We start from the raw sequence: 20,204 nt of genomic DNA on the forward strand, positions 1-20,204 counted from the left end.
AGTATTTCTGTTTTCAGCTGGATTAACAAACAAAATGATTGATTTTTAATTAATCGGTAAAAAAACATCTAATTTCTTAACAACTTATTTCCTTTTAAATTTTTTAATCTTAAAGTTGTGCTGAGAACTATTGCAAAAACGTATAAATGAAAATAAAATGAGGATTCAAATGTTTTCTTGGCTTCCTCAGCGTGTAGAATTCTAGCATAACATTTCAAAAGGGCGAAATTGCCAAATGTTAACAAATCGAGTTAACGGTCATTCCGGATGTACGCGGTTGTACTTTACTGAACTAACGCGGTTTCATCTTAAAATCACTTAAGACTTTCAAAAAGTTTATTGAATTCAATTGGGTGAAACTTCCTGTTGATGTATTTTCGTTGGAACGTGAAGTTACGCCTGTTCAAAATGGGGTTCATTTTTCTATGTAGGACCAAAGGGCGTAACTTTAAAACCAAAACAAAAACGGCCGATCAATTGGGCGAAACTCGCAAGCGTAACTGGAATCGAAAACAAAAAATTTTGTTTATTTATTTTAAATCTTAAAAAAATAGATACTTTATTGCACGTAGTACAGTTTAGTTTTTTAGTTAAACACTTTTTTTTTAAAAAACGAACACAAACACATACAGGATCTCAATGAAACTTGATGTTTCCTCAAAGAGAGTCCTTTTTCTTAACTCTAAGTGTACATCTTTCGAGGATATGATGGCTAGCATCTTACAAATGCTAAAACCACCAACCCACAGAAAGTGTACTATGTATGCCGTGACCGGGATTCGATCTCATACCCGTTGGCTTAGAACACTTGAAGGCTATCCTCTACGCCACGGGCTGCGGCACGTGTGAAACTCATTTAATAATTTTTATTTTCTCTCTATGAAAACTGACATTGAAAAATATTTTTCATAAAAAAAACTAATGTTCATGATGTTTATACATAGTTTTATGAAAACGATTTTTGAGCGTCATATTTAATACGACATTTTTCGATCCACTTTTAAAAAACTTTTCGTTCTAAGGATAGCGTCCAATGTGTTAACACTCAGACGATGACGAACATTCGTTTTATTGGCATTTACTTGCGAGAAAATGCGCTCATTTCCATCGTGTACTTCCCAGAACGGAACTCCTATCGTCTGAATAATTAAAGCTTTTTCGAAATTTTCATGATATTTACGGCTTATGTTCTTTCGTTCTTTGATAGTTCATGTTTCTCTAATTTCTTTCATCACATATGAAAATGTGATCATTTTCAGGTACAAAGATGTACCAAGCGATTTCATAACATCAGTATTGATTTCAACAGAGCAACACCTCCCTGTGTAACTGGTCTGCTCGGAACCTTGAGCGGCACTGATTGCTTCTTCATCTGACCGTAAGTTGCGGCAAACCCGAAGCAATCGACCATGTGCTCGTTCGGCTAAAATCCCGAGTCGATGGGTGGGGTTAGAGAAACAAGAGAGATCAATAGAGGGAAAAGATCACATGCGGGATATACATGGTGTTTCGGTAGAAGGCCCAGCAGTTGATCGGCAGAGCTCGATTGCTCGTGTTCGCCGGTTCCATCACGTTCACCGTGGTGGAATTGGCTAACGCGCCGTTGTACCGAAGCGGAGATTGCAGGTTCAAGTCCTGTCGGTGAGCCGTTGTATCTTTTTCGAAATTTTCATGATATTTACGGCTTATGTTCTTTCGTTCTTTGATAGTTCATGTTTCTCTAATTTCTTTCATCACATATGAAAATGTGATCATTTTCAGGTACAAAGATGTACCAAGCGATTTCATAACATCAGTATTGATTTCAACAGAGCAACACCTCCCTGTGTAACTGGTCTGCTCGGAACCTTGAGCGGCACTGATTGCTTCTTCATCTGACCGTAAGTTGCGGCAAACCCGAAGCAATCGACCATGTGCTCGTTCGGCTAAAATCCCGAGTCGATGGGTGGGGTTAGAGAAACAAGAGAGATCAATAGAGGGAAAAGATCACATGCGGGATATACATGGTGTTTCGGTAGAAGGCCCAGCAGTTGATCGGCAGAGCTCGATTGCTCGTGTTCGCCGGTTCCATCACGTTCACCGTGGTGGAATTGGCTAACGCGCCGTTGTACCGAAGCGGAGATTGCAGGTTCAAGTCCTGTCGGTGAGCCGTTGTATCTTTTTCGAAATTTTCATGATATTTACGGCTTATGTTCTTTCGTTCTTTGATAGTTCATGTTTCTCTAATTTCTTTCATCACATATGAAAATGGAATTAAAGCTTACTTTTGACTTATTTTCTATAAAGTTTTTAATTAACTGGATGGAAGCAAGATGTAGTACCGATAACTGGGACAACATGCAACAATTTTCAACTTCTATGGCTTCTAAAAAGCTTATGTTCACAGTTAATCCTGCCCCTTATGCATCAAAAGTTTTAAGGATGATGGGAAATTAAATTGACGTAGTTAGACAAATTATTGGTTTCTTTAGTAATTTTTAATTTTCTAAACACTTGCGATTTACACCCTCCTTAGAAAATTGGGTAACTCGCTACAAACCTAGTTTTTAATGAAAAATCTTATGAAAACGTATGAAAACTTGTAATTTTTTATAAATTTGCGATGCCTTAAAGACCATAACGCTGCATACACCGGATGCTGCATACATTTAGGGGTTAAATAATACTACGAAAAATTCTACAAGCTGAAATCATAAAAATAAATGTTTGCATGAATGAAATTTCAATGTTACCAAACGCGTGATGCAAAACATTCACATTTCAGCACATGGACACGAGATTTGCAAGGTGTTTCTTTGATTTGCATTTCGTTGCATTTTACCCCAGACACCTAACTGAGTTATTAAACATTTATTTAAAAAAAATTTGGTGATTGTTTGAAAAATATTTTTACACCAACAGTGTTGGTATAGCATGAAGAAACCAATTAAAAGTTTGTAAAAAGTTAATTTTTGTACATTTATTGCTCGATTTTTCAAATTTTATATACAAGTTATAAAAAAACCTTAAAAAACTAGCTTAAGATGCGTGAAATTATTTTGTAATCATTTAAAAATAACTTTATTACAATATATTAAAATAAAAACTGAATCAGTGTGGTGTTATATAAATGTTGCATCTAACCCCGCTGTTGCATGGTGTCCCGTTTGACAGAAACTTTTTTCAGTTTTGAAAAGTCAAAAATCTGTACAAATCTGTACCAAATTTTGAAAATCTGTCATTTGTACGTAAAGATTATGTACCAAAAATGAGCTCAAAAATCTGTACCTGTCTAGATAAATCTGTACATTCCTACACCCACGCGGCTAGATAAACGCAAACGCAGCTCAAAATTTTCCAATCTGCGTTTTGGTCACAGATTTCTCGTGAGAATTTCGAGCAATCAAACCCAGTAAGCACGTCCTCTCAAAAATCGACAGAGCATGCAAAAATTGAGAGTTGAGGCACCGAACTAAGCATAAAACGGTTTATTTCGGCGACACTCCAAAAACGCATTATATTCTCATTCGGTTTGTCCTGCCGAGATACTTAGAGACAACGAAGACGAATACGTACATGCGAAATCAGTTTGAATCGTACACTCGTACGGTGAGCACGTATCTTATCCCTGTGTCTTTTTATATGCGTGCTTTCAATCGTAGCAGTCGACTTCTCAGGCAGGCAAACACGTGTCTCGAAGGGAAACATACAAACACGATTCGGGTTGTTTTCGTGTGTTTCTCTGGAGGGCGTGTCTTAGATTATTTTGTTACACTCACCCAAGGCACGCGTATGGTGTGTTCCTCCCTGCCGATTAGATGATGCAAAATCGCTAGAGAGATCGTTACGATCCCTCTGTCGATTTGAGTTACCTCTCTTCCGATTCATGTTTACTGGGAATGTGCCCGTGAACGGAGAACGAAAGAGCTGCGTTTAATTGGCTCTTTCTCATTCGACGCACTCCTGCGTGTTGAACCCTGGTCGTAACTACAAAACGTCAAACATTTATCTGGCGTCGCGGATAGAGCAACAATGATATACTTACACGCAAAATAATAAAAAAAGGTTAAATTTACCGAGATAGCAAGGTGAACGCTCATGGAAGCCGGAAAGGTATTATTGTTCCACTCTTTTTTTCTATTTCTGCGATAGCTGATTTGGGCCCCCGGAGGGTAACACTGTAAAAAAAAATAAGGTATTCAAGAAAAAAAAGTAAGCATCGGCTGAACAAACAAAAAATATTGAAAGATAATTTAATAAAAAGTTGTCAAAACAAACATATATATCAAGTAGGTATTAGTATCAGATTATCTATTGTTTATAAAAAAAAATTGTGTTTGCATTGAGATTGGTCAATCAGCGGTCAAACTCACGGAAAAAATGAATAATAAAAAGTTGTCCAAACAAACATATGTATCCAGAGGACTGACGTTGTCGTAGTGTCCTCGTTGATATGTAAAGGTTGACGCGTTCCAATACGTAAGCAGAGTCAACACGATTAGTTAAGACATCAAAAATAAATGTTTCTTGTAACTCGGTACGACGCTTTTCGAGAGAAACAATGCTTATCAGAGCACACCTTTGCTCGTACGGCGGAAGTCGAAGTGGTTCGTTCAAAGGAAGTAGCTGGAGAGCGTACCTAACGATGCTTCGCTGGACACGTTCAAGTCGGTAGCAGAGTGTACTCTGAGTAGGAGCCCATATCTGAGCGGCGTATTCCACAATACTACGAACCGAAGAGCAGTACACTGCTTTCAATGCATAGACGTCGTCGAAGTCTTTCGTGATACGACGCGAGAATCCTAATGCAGCAAAACCCTTCGCAGACGTGAGCGCGATGTGTTCAGCGAATGTTAGTTTGTTGTCAATTTTCACTCCTAGGTCGAGAATGGATTCGACATTCTCCAATGTTGAACCCGAGAGTTGATATTAGAAGTTGACTGTGTTACGTGCACGAGTGAAGTTGACTATCTTGCAATTTTTGGCGTTTGCCGTCATTCCATTTAAACGGCACCAGTCTTCTAATATGCCGATGTCGTTTTGTAAGGCAAGACAGTTAACGGAACTGCTTATTCTTCTGAACAGCTTCAAGTCATCAGCATAAAGCAGAGAGTCGAATTGAAAAGTATAACATAGGCCATTCACGAAAACTATGAACAGAAGGGGTCCAAGGTGACTTCCCTGCGGTACTCCAGATGGGGTGTCGAAAGTTCGTGATCGTGAATTCCTAATTTTCGTTAAAGCCTGTCGGTGCAACAGATAAGAGGCAATCCAATCAAGTGACCAAGCTGGAAAACCTAGGCGATCCATCTTTGGAAGCAGAATTCTGTGCGGGACACGGTCAAACGCTTTTGCAAAGTCAATATAGACTGAATCCACTTGACAACCTTTCTCCAGACTATTACTCAGGAAACTAACGTAACACATCAGATTCGTCACCGTAGACTAAGGTTGCCAGATTTTTTTCTATTTCTATCCGGGCCTAGCAATTCCGGGCATTTTTTCAAAAAAACCTGGCAAAATCCGGGCATGGATTCCAATTTTTCAAATCCAAAAACCGGGCAAAACCGGGCAAAATTCAGGTGTTATATAAAAGCAAAGAAAAAATGCAAAAAAAATGAAATCAATATTTTATTAATGTAATTGCAGACTTCCAAAAACTTTTTGGAACACTTAAATATTTAAAGGTTTATAAAAGTAAATCAGCGAAATTATTTGAAACAACCGTTGAAAATTTCCATACCGTTAATCGATTTTGCTCAAACTTACTCAAAAACTTTGATTTTTTTTGGTTTCTTTGTGAAAATTGTGAAAAAATCCGGGCAATATCCGGGCTTTTTTCACGATATCCGGGCAACCGGGCCGGACCGGACTTTCTCGAAATTTCGCATCAAATATCCGGGCAAACCCGGATAAAACCGGGCAATCTGGCAAGCTTACTGTAGACCGTTTCTTTACGAATCCATGCTGAGACTCTGAGATAAGAGGTTTAATGGCAGCATACAATCGCTCGTCCATTAAAACTTCGAAAATTTTTTAAATTGAATTCAGGATTGAGATTGGCCGGTAGTTTTCAACGTGATGAGCATTGCCTGATTTATAAATCGGAGAAATTGCTGCAACCTTCCAAGCACTGGGAAACGTCCTTTCGTTGAGCGATCGATTTAAAATAATGCGAATCGGGGCAGCTGTAGATGCGGCGCAATGTTTCTGAACCACAGAAGGAATGCCGTCAGGACCAGATCCTTTCGTTGGGTCAACTGCGGTCAGTTTCTCGTAGATATCCTGAACGGAAAAGCACGGCAAGGGCAAGTTTATGTTGTGAGACTCGAGCGATGCGAGGTAGCTGTTTTCTGTGCCATTACTAGGTGGAGAGTAAACGCTTTGGAAGAATTCAGCAAACATATTTGTCGATTCGGTCAAGCTGGAGGAGGTGACATCGCGGAAGCTTACATCAACGGGGACTGCGGCGTTTTGTTTTTTTATTTTTGAGATGTGTCCAAAATGATGAGGGATCATTAGTCAATCAGTGAACAAAATAACGAAAAAAATGAAAACCTGACGTTGTTTTAATATGTTAAGGGTTTGACGACACGGTAGCGATCTAACGCAATAAGTGTGTGTGTTTATGAATGGAGATAACGAATAACCTTGAATGAAATGAAACTTGTAAATAAATACGAAAACCTGTGTGCATATGCGGTTTTCCTAGGCGCGCTCGTAATTAATTCAATCTCAATGAAAATTAAGAACAATGTTACTTTGATTGATCGGCCTAGCAGTGAAAAGTGATGTCCTTTTTAGTAGGGACATCTAAAGATTATGAAATTTTTTATATAGATGGATAGAAGGTTAGAAGAAATGAAAGATGGTGAAAATGAGCGGGTAGAATTTGTCTAGAAGCATTACCATCACATACCAAATTTTTGTTCCTCACGAGCCTACTACTATGAAGTGGTAGATACAGATAGAGTTGCATCTACCACCACACATTAGTAGGCTTAGCGTGGTCCGCCCCACAAGCGAGAACTTGTAGTGCGGACGAACAAAAAGATGGTATGTGATCGCTCAGATAAGCTCCCTTTAACTCAGAAACGCATCTATCGATGTTTAAGTCTTCTCAGTTTGTTATCTTCGCATTCGTTACATGCGGGGTTTGCATGCGAAACGGTACGGTCGATAGTCTGATAGTGACCAACCACCGATGCTATGATGTCGTGTTTTTATTTCTTTTTGGCCAAAGTTATTTAATTTTATGAAGAGATTAACCACCGTAATTTTTGTTTGTTACTTTGATTGATCGGCCTATGATAGGCCGATCAATCAAAGTAACAAACAAAAATTACGGTGGTTAATCTCTTCATAAAATTAAGAACAATAATATTTCAATCCGATGACTTCATGTTTCATCCTCTATTGCAAAATAATTATTTGTTATTCAAGAATTTACTTCTAAATTCTTCAATAAAATAAGTGAGTGAAAGTGAATTTTTAACTGTGTTTACTGCTCCGGTTAACCAACCCCACGGAAGGCTACCGGTCGTGCGGTTAGAAATTATCCCAGTAACCGCAATAACTTCTACCTTTTCGAGGTGAAACTCACCTCACAGTGAGGTTAAGTTCACCTGAATTTAGCCGAACAAAGGTACAATTCACCGAGAAAAAATATGATTCCAAAAAAGGCTAAATCTTACCTCGCAGCGAAGTGATTTTCACCTGAATTGAGCTGAATTAAAAAGTACAATCCACCTAGAAAAAAGGTAAATCCAAGAAAAGTTAAATTTACGTCGTAGCGATGTGAAGTTGACCTGGATTGAGCTAAACAAAACGGTACAATTTATCTCGAAAAGAAGTAACTATTTGCCGAAGGTTAAGCTGTTTTGTCATTCTGGAACAAGTTTTGCTTCGTGCCCAATATGTGAAATCTGGAACAGAATGATAAGTGTTTTTTTAGATATCATTTAGTTGTGCTGGTTCTCATCATTACACTTTACTTTTGTTTCAGGTCGGACCACCGAGCTTCGAGGTGTATTCTCCGTCATCCTCCAGATATCATTCCGGAAAAGCCAAATCTGACCAGATTATTCGAACGGAGAAGGGTATGAATTTTCACCAGCCTGGCGAAGGAAGGACTTTTTGAATAAATTTGGTTTTTTTTGTCTTATTTTTCTTGAGAAACCAATCAAACTAACTAGCATTTACCTTTAAATCAGTGAATGGGAAAACGGTGTTATGTATTTATTATTTTGTTAGGTGAATGCAAAAAAAGGTGAATTTTGCCTTTTTAATAGGTATTTGAAAGGTCTTACTTTTACCATCCGAAAAGGTCTACCCAAACAGTTATGTTAGATTTAATACATGTCCATTCAAGTAATTGAGTAATTTTAGGTGATAAATATTTTATACTAAACTAGTATGAGAAAAATAATTATGAATTCTGTACTCATTCATACAAATTTGAAAACATAAGCTATGAAACTGAATAATTTAATTGATATATCAACATGGGTAAGCTTGCCAGATTGCCCGGTTTTATCCGGGTTTGCCCGGATATTTGATGCAAAATTTCGAAAAAGTCCGGTCCGGCCCGGTTGCCCGGATATCGTGAAAAAAGTCTGGATATTGCCCGGATTTTTTCACAATTTTCACAAAGTAACCAAAAAAAATCAAAGTTTTTGAGTAAGTTTCAGAAAAATCGATTAACGGTATGTAAATTTTCAACGGTTGTTTCAAATAATTTCGCTGATTTACTTTTATAAACCATTAAATATTTAAGTGTTCCAATAAGTTTTTGGAAGTCTGCAATAACATTAATAAAATATTAATTTTTTTTTTGCATTTTTTCATTGCTTTTATATATGTATAACAACTCCTAAATTTTGCCCGGTTTTTGCCCGGTTTTTGGATTTGAAAAATTGAAATCCATGCCCGGATTTTGCCAGGTTTTTTTGAAAAAATGCCCGGAATTGCTAGGCCCGGATGAGAGTAGAAAAAATTCTGGCAACCTTAAACATGGGTGCACGGAATATTTTTTTAATATGTTGGTTATCCACCATGGGTGCACGGATTTACCGCAATTTCTGCCTAAGTATGTGTTCACATGCATTTTTAGATTATTAGGTTCTACAAATTTCCAATGCAAGTTTACTTATAGGTATTCCGGCACCCGTGTAAATATACCCGGCCAGCTGGCAATTGATTGATCATTCTTCTTATATAGTCAGTTATTAGAGGAAACACATCTTACCTGTCGGCAACTTATGGGGTTTGAACCCAAAAGTTTTCTTACCGATACCGGGAATCGAACCCAGTACGCCTGGCATATCTAGACCAGACTCGCGCCAGCTTATCTACTAGACCACAGCAGCTCTAAAATATTTCAACATGGGTGCACGTAATAGCTACAAATTCGCCGTTGTAAATTATATAGAGTTAAATAGTTTGCAACTTGCTTCAGAACACAAAATATCTTGAATCAGATATGAGAGGTATTTGAAATGCAATATTGGCCAATTGAAAAACTATTTAGGAAAAACCAATCAATGTAAAATTAAACAATGTTGAATAATTATTTTTATTTTCACTGTTTTTCGTCGCACGACATAATTCCTTAAATTCTCTCGGTCCATGGTAACCGTTCTTCAATTGCTTGGATGTTGATTCAATTACCGTTTTATCAGATAAATATACGATTGCAAAAACCTGTTTTTAATAATAAATAAATAAATTTATTATTTCAAGATATAATTGGAATATTTCTTTTCCAGGAATGAAAAAACGGAACTAAAAGTGAAAATCGTTATGTCTCAACATGAATGGTTTTGACTTTGGTTAAGTTAAGATTTGTAAAAGTGCTTTTTAAAAACTCGCACAACGTCCAATATTTGATGAAAATGCGGTGAATCCGTGCACGCATAGTGAAAAACCATGTTTATAACACAAATTTTCTTTTGAATCTATAAAGGCTTTATTCTTTACCTTTAGCTTGCAAAAAAGTTGATTTTGGATGAATGGCGATGAAATCATGCACCCTTGGTAAAATGCTCTACTAATAGAATAACTATGCTTTAAAATCTACAATATCATGTATAGTTTATAAGCAACATGTTGAAAAACTTCGAAGGGTGGGTGCTAGAGAATATCTACTACGACAAAATTGAAGTGAAACCGTTCACCCATATTCAATACCCATTATCATTTAACATGATTTTCTAATAAGATTGGTTATGTGTTTTAGTTTTTTTTAATTATTGGAAATTGTCATTTTATGCATGCATGCATTCGTTATTTATACCAAATGAGGTGATTCCGTGCACCCATGGTGAAAAAAACTTCTCTTTTTTTTTAACAAAAATAAATATCAAAAGAAAAAATTTCAAAATAATAAGTAATACAAAATTTCCCCTACCAGTCATTTTGACAAATAGGTGTATTCAAGTTGCCTATCCTTCTAATGTTAACTAATTAAGCTTTTGACACTGCAATTTAAAAATTTTTTGGTGAAATTATACAAAGCACATTTGACGATTTGTTGTCGGCTTTCTCAATCTCGTCTTTTGGCGGAGTTTATATTTCACTAGCAATACACTGACGACAATTTGTGTTTGTTTTTATCGGGTACGGTGGAACACTGAAACGAGGGGAGAAAACAAATACGGTTTCAGTATATCTTAGTCTATTTCCAGTTTTCTGATCGTTTTAGTTTTATAAGCTGTAGCATTTGATAGCTGCCTATCAAATAGTTGCTTTGCGTATGGATTTTAAGATTTACATAGTTTGACAGTTCAAAAGCAAGTTAAAATAATGCGCCAAAAGTAAGTTAAAATAATGTTTGGTTTTTGATTTATGCGGAGGGAGTGTATTTAAGAGAGTCATTTAAATTCAAACAAATCCATAATTTTAAATGTTATTGTTTTAAGTTATTTAACTAGTATGCATCATTCTATTCATTCCATTCTATCACTTCCTTTGACGTTCATGAACATTTAACATGGTTTTGGTAAGTAGTCCAAAACAAGTTCCTTTGGAATTTACCAAAATTTATTTTCAGCATGGGTCGAATCATTATCTGAACATGTTCTTTCCAGCATTAAAACTAGTTGTAAAGGATTTAGTCAACGCTGTGAACATATTTGTAGCTGTTTATATTATCAGAGCTATGTTCCATTACAATTGGAAAGTTGACTCTAAACAAGATTTTGAAAAAACAAAATCATATTCCTTTAGCAGCATATTTATATCGAAAATTAGATATGATAAGTATCATAGGTAAGAGCTTGAATTATAGTTGTCCTAATGATTTACGAAAGCATTGATTTATGAGAGTTATATAGAAAATGAGTTGCAAGGTGGTTTAAAATTTGAACCCGGTCCAAAATTGGTCCGTTACCCTATTAGGTATATCCAGTTTTCAATGCATTTTGGATCATTTGAATTTAAAACGCCATTATTCATAAAAAAACCCGATTTAATACACTTAACAGTGGATTTGAGCCTTTCTTTCAGATTCAAAACATATTTGTTTTGCGTGTTTTAATCCATAACGGTAGAATGTTTACAAAAATCACTTTTGTAAATGATTTTCGTTAAATGAAGCTCTCAAACGGAATAAACTATAGGGGATGAAAAAAAACTATAGGAGATAAAATTTGTCAAATTTGCCAAATTTGTCAAATTTGTCAAAAATGTCAAATTTGCCAATTTTGTCGATTTAATCAATATTGTCAATTTTATGGATTTTGCTAGTTTTGATAATTTTGTCGATTTTGTCGATTTTATAAGTTTTGTAATTTTTGTTTATTTGATTCAGTTTTGTCAATTTGTTCAATCTTGTCAATTCTGTAAATTTTGTCAAATTTGTCAATTTGATAAATTTTGTCAATTTTGTCAATTATAATAATTTTGTAAAATTTGTCAATTTGATCTATTTTGTCAATCTTGTCAATTTTGTCAATTTTGTCAGTTTTGTCAATTTGGTCAAATTTTTCAATTTCGTCGATTCAATCAATATTGTGATTTTGCGATTTCTGTAAATTTTGACGATTTTGTCGATTTAATCAATTTTGTCATTTTTGTCAATTTTAATAATTTCTTCAAATTTGTTCAGATTTGTCAATTTTGTCAATCTTGTCAATGTTTACAATTTTCTAAATTTTGTCAATTTTTTCAATTTTGTCAATCTTCTCAATTGTGACAAACTTATCAATTTTGTCAATATTGGCAATTTTGTCAATCATGTCAATTTTGTCAATTCTGTCAGTTTTGTAAATTTTGTCAATTGTGTCAATATTGTCGATTTTGTCGAAATAGTCAATCTTGTCAATTTAGTCAGTCTTGTCAATCTTATTAGTTTAGTCTATTTTGTGAATTTTGTCAATCTTGTCAATTTTGGCAATTTGGTCATTTTGTCAGTTTTGTCAATTTGGTGAATTTTGTCAGTTTTGCCAATTCGGTCAATTTTGTAAATCTTGTCTTTTTTGTCAAATTGGTGAATGTTGTCAGTTTTCACATATTGGTCAATTTTGTCAATTTTGTTAATTTTATCACTTTTTTCAATCTTGTCAATTTTGTAAGTTTGTCAATTAAGTCAATCTTTTGAATGTTGTCAATTTTGTCAATTGTGTCAATATTGTCGATTTTGTCGAAATTGTCGATATTGTCAATTTTGTCAGTTTTGTCAATTTGGTGAAGTTTGTCAGTTTTGTCAATTTGGGCAATTTTGTCATTTGTCGGTTTTGTCAATTTTGTTAATCTTGTCAATTTTGTCAACTTTTTCAGTTTTGGCGATTTTGTCAATCTTGTCAATTTTGTCAGTTTTGTTAATTTTGTCAATTTAGTTAAATTTGTTCTTGGCCAGCCTGGCCAAAATGGTTAATTCGTATTTATGTGCCTTTTCCAAAAAAAAAAAATCCGAAATGCTTCAAACACTACTATGGAGGACTTGGTGGCGCCACTGTTTGGATTGACTCCCAAGCCGTTTTCGTCAGACACCAACCCCAACAACAAAACGCAACAATTGCACAGGTTTTTCTATGCGAACGAAAAGCTTTCATTGCGCAACGTTAGATCTGAAGAGAAAAGGGAACGAAAAGGGAATTTGCCCGAGAGCTTAAAGCTCGAGAGGATTGAGTAGCATTTGTCTAATTAGATTTGCTTCCACGGGCAAAATTCTCTCCTGTCGTTCGTGCCTAGGAAGAAGCTTCCTGAGCACGAACGGCACGTGAGAAGATGAGAGGATGTGCATACATCGTCCGCGTACCCGTGTTGTTTTCCCCTTCTCAGAGCAATCTGTTTCTGAATATAATGTTGGCCGTTGGCGGGTATCGCTTTCGTACCATGCAGTGTGGGCATGACCTATTCATCAACGACTTCATTACTTTCGGGGTCGTACCCCTTGGTGAAAACCATTTTTATGTTTAATATTTCGGAGCTTCGGTTCCGAAATTTTTTGAAATGGTTCGGTTTTAATCTGAACCATTAAAATGTAAAAAATACAATCAATGGCCGGGAAAATTTGAACTGTCGTCTTCCTCCCACACGGTTTCTGTCACGATGACATCAAACCTGAGTGGGAGTGAAGCCTATTTGTTCTCCCTTCCACACATCGACAGGACCATAGTTTTAGCTAGCAAGCGCGTATCTATGACGTCACGTATAATTTGACGTCATATATACGATAATCTTGATTTTAGTGATTGCTGGTTGTGGCTAGCAAGGCCAATTGACACGTTTTTTGGAGTGATGATTTGATGATAATTACTATGAAAATTTAATTTTCAAACTATTTTGTTATTTTTTCTTTCTTTTATAGACCGAAGAAGAAAAAAAAACAAATGTTTTAAGATAAAAATAATTTTTATTGTACTGCCCAGTTTCGCAAAAACATGCAAAAAAGTTTACAAAAAATCACACCAATACACACAAATACACAGACATCGTCTGAACTCGACGAGCTGATTCGATAGGTACCTATAAAGGTATATCTAAGACCCATAATTAATGATCTCCCAAATCGACCGATAACTATACCTTTCTGAAAGAAAGGCAAAACCATAACAATGAACAGCTTTTCAACGGGTCGATGAAATGATCTTGTATGACATTGGCAAGGTAGTGTCCAGTTGAGGTTCATCTTCCGAATAGAATTTTCATAAGCAAACTGGTCGATTGCAATTCAAATGTACCCAAATCCGCTGCCTACCTGTAGTTTTGACACTAATGGCCTGGGCCCGCGCTTCGAATCTTCGATTGTCGTTTGGTGGCCAATCCGATTTGCATAATTTGGTTCCTTCCTCGTCTGCTGCCTTGACATTCATTTTTTCTCGCTGTTGGTTGTCTTGTGTATGAACGATTTTTTTTGGTAGGAATTTTTCAAACTGGGAGCAACACACAGTTCATCTTCTCACAACTGGTCTTGAAAGCAGTTATTTATTCTTTTGTCATTACCGCGTCCAATTTTGATCCTCATTTGAAAATCTGTATCAGTTTTAAAGAAATGTGTCGGATGCTGTTGGACAAGTTCGGCGGAGTGTTTGGCTTGTTGTTGCACCCCCGCCTTCACATGATGACCGCGTGACACTGGAAGATGTTCTTCGAGGTGAAAACACTTCGGTTCATGTATAAAAGGCGTTCCCAACCCGAACTTCTTCATCAGTCAACAATCGAACAGTGCTCTTAGAACAATCAAAGTATTTCAGTTAAACCAAAAACAAAACCCCATTTAAAGATGAAATTCCTGATCGCTTTCGCTGTTGTGCTGGCCGTGGCTTTGGCTGCCCCAGTCGATGAGAAGGATGCCCAGATTGTCAAGTACGACAACGATCATCAGGGAATCGATGGATACAATGTGGCCTACGAGACGAGCAATGGAATTTCCGGCAAGGAACAGGCTGAGCTGAGGAAGTTCCCCGATGATGTTGCTGCCATCGTTGTCCGTGGATCGTACTCCTACACTGGTGCCGATGGCCAAGTCTACACCGTTAACTATGTTGCAGATGAAAATGGATTCCAACCGGATGCTGCTCACATCCCACGAGCTTAAGCTAAGTGATATTCTAATGGAGGAATGATGTAAATAAATAGTTCAAAAATTAATTCGACCGTGTATGATTTGCGATAATGGTTTCGAAATTCTTTAGCTAGAATATATTTGTTTGTCAAATAGATCAAATGATTTTATGAAGAAAAAGATGATTCAATCTATTCACTTAAAAGGATTGTGATCCGCTTGTGCTTAGTTGAGTTATTTTTCAGTTTTACATAATGCACGAATCGTATCTGCGTTAGTTATACCCTATTTTGCAATTATGCCCTGAATGCTAAATTTGGTATAATTTTGCCGAACAAAAGTAATACAATGTAAAAATGTTGGTCTCAATTTCAATGAAAAGTGTAGGTGTCATTGAAAGTTTGATGATACTCCGTTTAGCTTCTGTTCAAAAAAGGCATTTTGAGAGCACAATAATGCCACTTGTTGATGTCAAACGCATCCAAAATTTTGTATCGTTGTGTTTTTAAACCCTTTTTTTACTTAATGAGGTGTAATCAAGCTTATTTAAACCAAAATTTAACATAATTGAGCTATTCGGTCCAATGTAAAATATAACCCAATCTATGGTTATTGCACCATCTTAACTAAATAGGACAAAGTGATTGTTACTAAAATTTTGAATGCAGGGCATGATAGCGATATTTGTTATATTTTTGAAGTTTTCTCGGATGGTTCAGAAGCATTGATTTTTTTTTTCAATTTGAGTGAATAAAAAAGAAACTGTATGGTAAAGGCAATAAAAGTATGACGTCAGCAGAATTTTTTTTTTCATGTTTTTCAGTGTTATATCCATATTCACCTCCGAATTTGACTTTCGTCATTCAAATCAAAATGAAGAGTTTAGTTAGAAGCTCAGAATTTAAAACAATTAAATATTTCATTACCATTCGCTCTAGTAAATTAAGGAATATGAAGGAAATTAGTGACAATTCAATAAAATAAAGTTGTCCCTACATTTCATTAACTAAATAGCTCAAATATATTGTACATAAATGGTCAGAAAATTCGTAATCAACACTCTAAGTAGCTCAACGAAATTGTTTAAGGTCCAGGAAATCACAAGTTAAAACTGCTTGTGTTTGGTGGACCGACTTATTTTTAACTCTTGAGTCTTAAAATTTTTCCACGGAGTGAATTTTTTTTGTAGAAAGTCGAGCATTTTTTTGTATAATTTTTGGGCACCATGTGCTCCATCTATAATGTATACAAAGAACCACCCTTTATTAAATCAATGCCATCATAACGTATATAACGTTTCCTGTTTGCCTTTAGAATGAATACAAATTTTATTTGGTCAGAGTTATGAAACTTTGAGCCGATTGTTCTTCTTCTGCACAAAACAACATACAGTAAATCCCCGATTTTGTCACCCCTATAATGCATTTAAGGGTGACAAATTGAGGACAGTGATGAAATCGGCTAGTTTGAAATTAGCATATTTTTTAATAATATTAATGAAATTAATCATAAAACATAATAAATGCGTCGTTTCAAAGAGTGTAGGGTGATTTGTGTGTGCTGTTAGTTGATAATTATTGGGTAAAGTGTCTTTTTACATCAATATATCATTAATATTTTTTGCCATACTTCTTAATACACTCTTTTTTTAACAGGTATCACTCATGATCCGTGATCCCAAAAGCGTATAACTTTCATGACTTGCAGTAATGTAAAAGGAAACCACAAATGCATGGTTATCATCGGGAAATCTAAAAGCCTTAGAACAGGGGTGAGCAACCTTTTGAGCTAATGGGCCAATTTTGTCGGCGGGCCGCATTTGAATTAACTCAGCAGATAATCAGCAGTTCCTAGGAACAAAAGACCATCAAATATCTGGCAATAAAAAAATTCAAAGAATGCATTTAACATCATTTAACTAATTTTAACAGGCTAAATCAGCCGAAATTGGTAGGGTAGATAAATAAAAGTAAGTTTTTTTGATCATTTTAAGATAATTTTTTTTCAAATGGGCTATTGATTTTTTTGGTTAGCTGCATTTTTCTCATAAACCGATTTTTTCCAAAGTTGGACGTTGATTCGTTGTCTAAAAAATAAAAATTGCATTCTAAGCTGTGTTTTTCATTAATCGGTGAAAGAAACATTTTCTGTCATGAAATTCGAAATAAGACGATGAGCAAAAGCTGTCGATATCCGAGAAAAACTATATTTTCACAGAATTTTAAACAAATTTTGACAAAGAACCTTGATTACAGTTTACATTCCTGATTGGTTAATTGTTTCTAAAGATTCTAAAAGATTTTCTTAACCAAATTTTCATGCTACTGGGAAACGCATAGGATTAAGTATTTTGAATTTTAAATAATGTTGGCTCACTACTCTGAATATCCGGAAGAGAAATCATGCACTTCGGGATGAACCTACAACGATTGGAGATTGGATTGGGAACTGCAAAATTCAAGACTAAAAAATTGTAGAATGAACTGCAAAATCTAGAAATTATAGAACGAACTTAAAACAAAAGCAGTAGAAAATGTATTCTGTTTTATAGAATGCATACATTGTATAAAATTGAATATATTTTCTTCTGCTTTATATATAAATACTTGAAATAAATTTAAAAAAATGTGCGGCTCAAAGTGATAAAATTTCAAAAGTCTTTGTATTTTATTATAAAGGAAAACAATACTGGGATATGATTTGTATCGCTTTGAATGAGAACTTTTTGAATTTATTATTTTCAAAGTGAAAAGATTAAATGTCTTGTAACAAATATATTTTAGTTGTAAAGGATTCATTTTTATCCAGACTAAAGTGTCGCGAAATTAGCGGCTTTTAACTATTTAATTTGATTTAAAAAAATAAATTTTTGTACGAAATTTAGCTTCATCTTTGACGGAAGTGAAAAAAATAATAATCGTCTGCTTCTGCTTTTTCGAAGTTTCTAGTTTTTGAGAAGCATTAGGAAAAATATATTCTTAATTAAAAAAACGTCAATAATATTAGTCAAAACTTTTGAATGGTATTTTATAATAACTCACAATCAATAGTAGGAAAATTGGAGAAATCAATTCGCAATTCGCATAGAGAAAAGACTCGCGGGCCGCGCGTTGTCATCACTGCCCTAGAAAATTTACATAAAAAGTATAGGTTCCAAACAAATATTTCGTCTCAAAAAATGTCCAGAGTGATTTTCCAAAGCTGGTTCTATAAGAATTTCGTATATATTGTTACTGGATAATTGCTGTGCACCATCATATGAATGATACGCATAAACGCGATGATGATTTGATCACTGTTTTATTTTTGCATCCAAATGTTACAGCTAAGATTCAACTTATAGATCAGAACATTATACAGAACTGTAAAATAAAATATCGTCAAAAACTTGTGCTGCTCATGAAACCGATATAGATCAGAGCTCGAAGAACATTTCATTAAAGGACGTATGCATTTGGATGCACAATGCATGGGATGAAGTCGGTACAACGATTAGTAATTATAAGATCGATGAAAAAAATTGGAATAACTTTCAAAAACAAATTTGTACACAAAGAGGAAGTTTCCTTGGCTCATTTTATTTAATGAAAAATAATAAATTATCAGTCAAAAATGGACGAGGACCTCGAAGCATTGGCGTCGTTAAATCGTTCCGAAATGATTCAAAAAGCTCTCCAGAAACTATTTTTTTATTAGTTGATCATCCAGGTGGTAATTCCTTTTTACGGATTGCATTCCAAGGCACAACGAGCCACCGCGTCCCCCCAGTATGCTACTCTGGGTCCAAGGGTGCAATTGGTCGACTCTAGATACTATGTATCCCAACGCCATAAAGTCCACCTGGGGCCTCTGGTCATAATGCCCATTCGGACCTAAATCGAAAGATGTTCCCGAGATGGAAGACCAAGTCCGCGCTTAAGCGCTCATCGGCTTACTCAGTTTCAAGTCCACCGGTCGCGGACTGATGCTGATCTCAACTCCTCTGCAGGGTATTCATGATCCGAGTGAACCCATTGCTGACCACGGTCCAAGTATTGGCATCCTCACACATCCTCCGCACGATGTTGTCGGCTGTGGTGTCTAGTTCGCAGGCGGCAAGCATATCAGTGCGTACCCCTTCGAACCCCGGAATGCCAAGGTCACGTGTCCAAACCGATGGTGGTACTGCATGAAACATCCGTGACTAGTCAAGAGCTGTATCATGCAGAAATCCACCTCTCCATGTCTTCGATCCATCCAAAATCCGACGTTAGGGATCAAGCGATGAGTCCACCGGCCACGTTTTGAGCTGTCCCACTGGTGCTGCCAGCTGTTCACCAAGGCTTCTCTGGCATGTTTCCGCACATCGGGTATGTGCCTGTGTTCGTAGCATAAGATATCTTCTTCTAGCAAGACAGAGATGTGCATGACCCCCGCCACAACATCAGTAGCTACCGAGGACACGGTTCGGCATGCGCTGATAACTCTCAGGTACATCAGCCGCTGCACACTGCAGAGCTTTTGCAGATTACACTGCCTGCTCAAGGCTGCCTTGCAGTTTGCCGCTCCGTACCGCACCGCAACGTACCGTACCGGACGAGGTCACATTCGCCAGGACCCTCGTTCTGCTGCAGCGGATCACCGAGTTGTTCGGCATGGCCCATGAGAGGGCTGTTTTCGCCGATCATCACCCCCAGGTACTTGATCGCGCGCTTGGATTAGATTGCGCACAGTCCAGCTGCAATCGTCCCTGATTGTGCTGAAATCAGGTTGGTGATCAGTACCATCTCGGTCTTGTAGTGAGCCAGACGCAAGCTCTTGGGGCGCATCTCACTTTCCACCTTCTCAATTGCTACTGTGGCGAGAAGCTGGACCTCTCCTGTTTATGGACCCGATGTCAGGAGAACCATCTCGTCGGGCAATCCCACAAGTCTCACTCCCGTGGGGAGACGCGGTCTCATCAGTACATCGTAAACGATGTTCCACAATACCGGGCCAAGTATCGATCCTTGTGGAACCCCTGCCAAGACACTCACTGTTTCCAGTCCCTCACTGGTCATATATTGTTGTTGGCGATTACGGGAGTAACACTCCACCATCCTACACATATATGCCGGAATCCTCATACGAATGAGCGACAACGCAATCGCTGTCCAACTGACGCTGTTGAAGACGTTCTTCACGTCAAGAGCTAAACCGGTCTCGCTCCTTTTCTTAAGTCTGGCTTCGTCTGCCCTTT

At 36.6% G+C, this 20,204-nt stretch overlaps 2 protein-coding genes across 2 annotated transcripts in view; both read left to right on the plus strand.

The window, feature by feature from the left end:
• Positions 1-20,204, plus strand: part of LOC129747543 (uncharacterized) — a 101,201-nt gene that overhangs the window by 48,710 nt on the left and 32,287 nt on the right. The gene's annotated exons all lie outside the window — the stretch shown is intronic.
• Positions 14,640-15,072, plus strand: LOC129747545 (endocuticle structural glycoprotein SgAbd-5-like). Its single transcript, XM_055741820.1, has one exon. The coding sequence runs from the start codon at positions 14,705-14,707 to the stop codon at positions 15,017-15,019; it is 315 nt and encodes a 104-aa protein (XP_055597795.1). The 5' UTR covers positions 14,640-14,704; the 3' UTR covers positions 15,020-15,072.

This window comes from Uranotaenia lowii, chromosome 2, assembly GCF_029784155.1.
Source record: "Uranotaenia lowii strain MFRU-FL chromosome 2, ASM2978415v1, whole genome shotgun sequence".
NCBI classification, from domain to species: domain Eukaryota; kingdom Metazoa; phylum Arthropoda; class Insecta; order Diptera; family Culicidae; genus Uranotaenia; species Uranotaenia lowii.

Bases quoted from the DNA above. Each gene is read 5' to 3' on its own strand.
- LOC129747545 (XM_055741820.1), top strand. From the start codon at position 14,705: ATGAAATTCCTGATCGCTTTCGCTGTTGTGCTGGCCGTGGCTTTGGCT.